The sequence below is a fragment of the Austrofundulus limnaeus genome, unplaced genomic scaffold (assembly GCF_001266775.1).
Source record: "Austrofundulus limnaeus strain Quisiro unplaced genomic scaffold, Austrofundulus_limnaeus-1.0 Scaffold171, whole genome shotgun sequence".
Classification (NCBI taxonomy): Eukaryota; Metazoa; Chordata; class Actinopteri; order Cyprinodontiformes; family Rivulidae; genus Austrofundulus; species Austrofundulus limnaeus.
In genome coordinates this window covers 1,092,104-1,094,335 of record NW_013952573.1, presented here as the reverse complement: position 1 = coordinate 1,094,335, position 2,232 = coordinate 1,092,104, and the positions used below count along the sequence as shown (strand labels likewise).

The 2,232-nt window shown below is 42.6% G+C and overlaps 1 protein-coding gene across 1 annotated transcript in view; it reads left to right on the top strand.

The window, feature by feature from the left end:
• Window positions 1-2,232, top strand: part of srpx (sushi-repeat containing protein X-linked) — a gene marked incomplete at its 3' end in the record, with an annotated part of 21,540 nt that overhangs the window by 16,711 nt on the left and 2,597 nt on the right. Inside the window, 3 exon segments of the mRNA XM_014017540.1 lie at window positions 92-218; window positions 344-465; window positions 803-982. Coding sequence (XP_013872994.1) covers window positions 92-218; window positions 344-465; window positions 803-982 — 429 coding nt within the window.

The following is a 2,232-nucleotide window of genomic DNA, read 5'->3' as shown; positions in this document are numbered from 1 at the left end:
CCACTGTACTGTTTACTCAGGATAATTCTTCTGATGTGGGTAGACTGGACTTGTAACAGAAGCATTTCAATGTTTTRGTTTCTGTTCGTAGATTTGGAGCCCCCCAAAATCAAGTGTCCCAATGTAAAGGATAAGTGGGCAGAACCAGGGAAGTTGACGGCAAGGGTGACATGGGACACACCTGAGGGCGTCGACACGGCAGACGGGATCCTTACAGAGTCAGTCTTCACAAATCCTCTTGAGCTTTAATCTTGTTTTTGCTTCAGTGCTCTCAAAGCATTTAAATCCTCTTTTAAAATGCATATCCCAATGAAAGATTCAAACTGAGCTCGTGGTTTTGCAGTGTTATCCTGAAAGGACCACCTTCAAAATCAGACTTCCCAGAYGGTCTCCATAAGTTGTCCTACACTGTGTTTGACCGGGCCGGGAACAAAGGGACCTGTCGTTTCTCTGCCAGAGTTCGAGGTGAGTCTTTTAGTGCAGAAGAATAGATGAAGTGACTCATTTAAAAAAAATTCTGTCAATGCATTAAGGGAGAAACTAAAAAACATTTCTTATACAGAAAACCAAAACCTCTGTAAGGAATACAGGGAGGAAATTTATATTAGATTAAATGAAGGATTTCTTTAACTATAATACATTAATTTTCAGGTTTTAAACAAGCTTCTCACATGGATCGTGCCCTGAAAAAATTGTAAAGCTACTGGCTTTGACGAAACACATCATTTTCTGTTAACTCTCTCTTTAACAAGGATGAATCAGTGTCGTGTTCATCCCAGGTTCAWATTTTTTTTGTGTGCAGTGCGTCGCTGCAGTCCGCTGTTTCCTCCAGACAACGGCTACATGAAGTGTGACAGTGACGGAGACAACTACGGCGCCTCGTGTGTATTCACCTGCAGCGGAGGCCACGAGCTGCAGGGCAGCGCTGCCAGAGTGTGTCAGTATGGACTCACCTGGTCCGGTTCAGACACAGTATGTGCACGTATGTACCGCACGCAACGCAACACAACACAGCACACAAACATCACTGAAATACAAGCTGTTATTTTTAAAACTGTATTTATCCTATGCAAGTTATTTTYATTTTTAACAGAAGCTAACATTTTGGAGGTGTTCCTGTGTAGAAAATATGAAGTGCTCTTTTCATGCACCAGAGTTTTGACTAAGTAGTCGAAATGATGCTGAGCAGAGAGGCTATATGGTTAATTTCTTATAGTTTACGATCTTTGAGCAAACACTGACAAACATGCAACCGAGACTCAAATTTCAGAGCATCAAATAAAACTGGCAATAGCTCACAAATAACACCCATAAAWGCTCAGAAAAAAACGTTTTCTTACCATTTTTGTCACACTGGTGTTGACGAGGTCTTCAGGCATGTATTAGAAATGCAGTGGGCTCCTCCTTTGAGCATACACAAAACTATAGAAATGATGCAGTGGATTTATTATRTTGGGGCCAACTTACTGGAGCCCACGGTGGAAGTAAAATATAACCATGAGGTGGGGCCAGCATTGTTGTGGCTTAGAATTAAAGCAGGACTCGGCACGCTGGCCCCATCACAACTACAACATGACAGAAGTGCTTCGTGTAACTTATTGCAGCACACTTACTGGCAGCCACTCTCTCTGAAACCCAAAAMATTGTGTTATGCTTTTACAGCTCAGCTGCAACAACCAATCCAGCTTATTCATGTMTCAAGAAATTCTGTGCGGCACTGATCCTTTGAGAAACGAAGCATGAAGTTCTTGTTATGTTTAGGGCAGCTGGTCTGGAAAAGTAGAAGGATGCAGTCGAGGTTCTACACAGAAAACCCTTCACCTGCTGATTCTCAAGAAAAGTGTTCCTTAATCCATAGCAAGGCTGATACTGAGGGTGGAGATTCAAACAGGAAAAWTCTGTAGATTGCCTAAGATAAGATTGCCTACACATTGGAGGAGATTTTCCACAATTCACCTCCAGTCATGACAGTTCATGAAGCGTGTAGCAGATTTCAGTTTCTGGCTGGGTGAGCTGTAGAAAACTGAGAGAAACTGAAATCCTTGCCAGGGGACTGAACTTTGCGGTCGCACCAACAAGAATCCCTCTGGTTGAGATGATTACAGCCACAGAATCAGCCATTCGAAACAACAAAATCCTAGGATTTGAAGCAGAGCAACTTAGGAATAAAGTTTCAGCCTGTCTCAGCAACGCCAAACCACCACCTTCTAATATCACCAGAGAAGAGAGAGA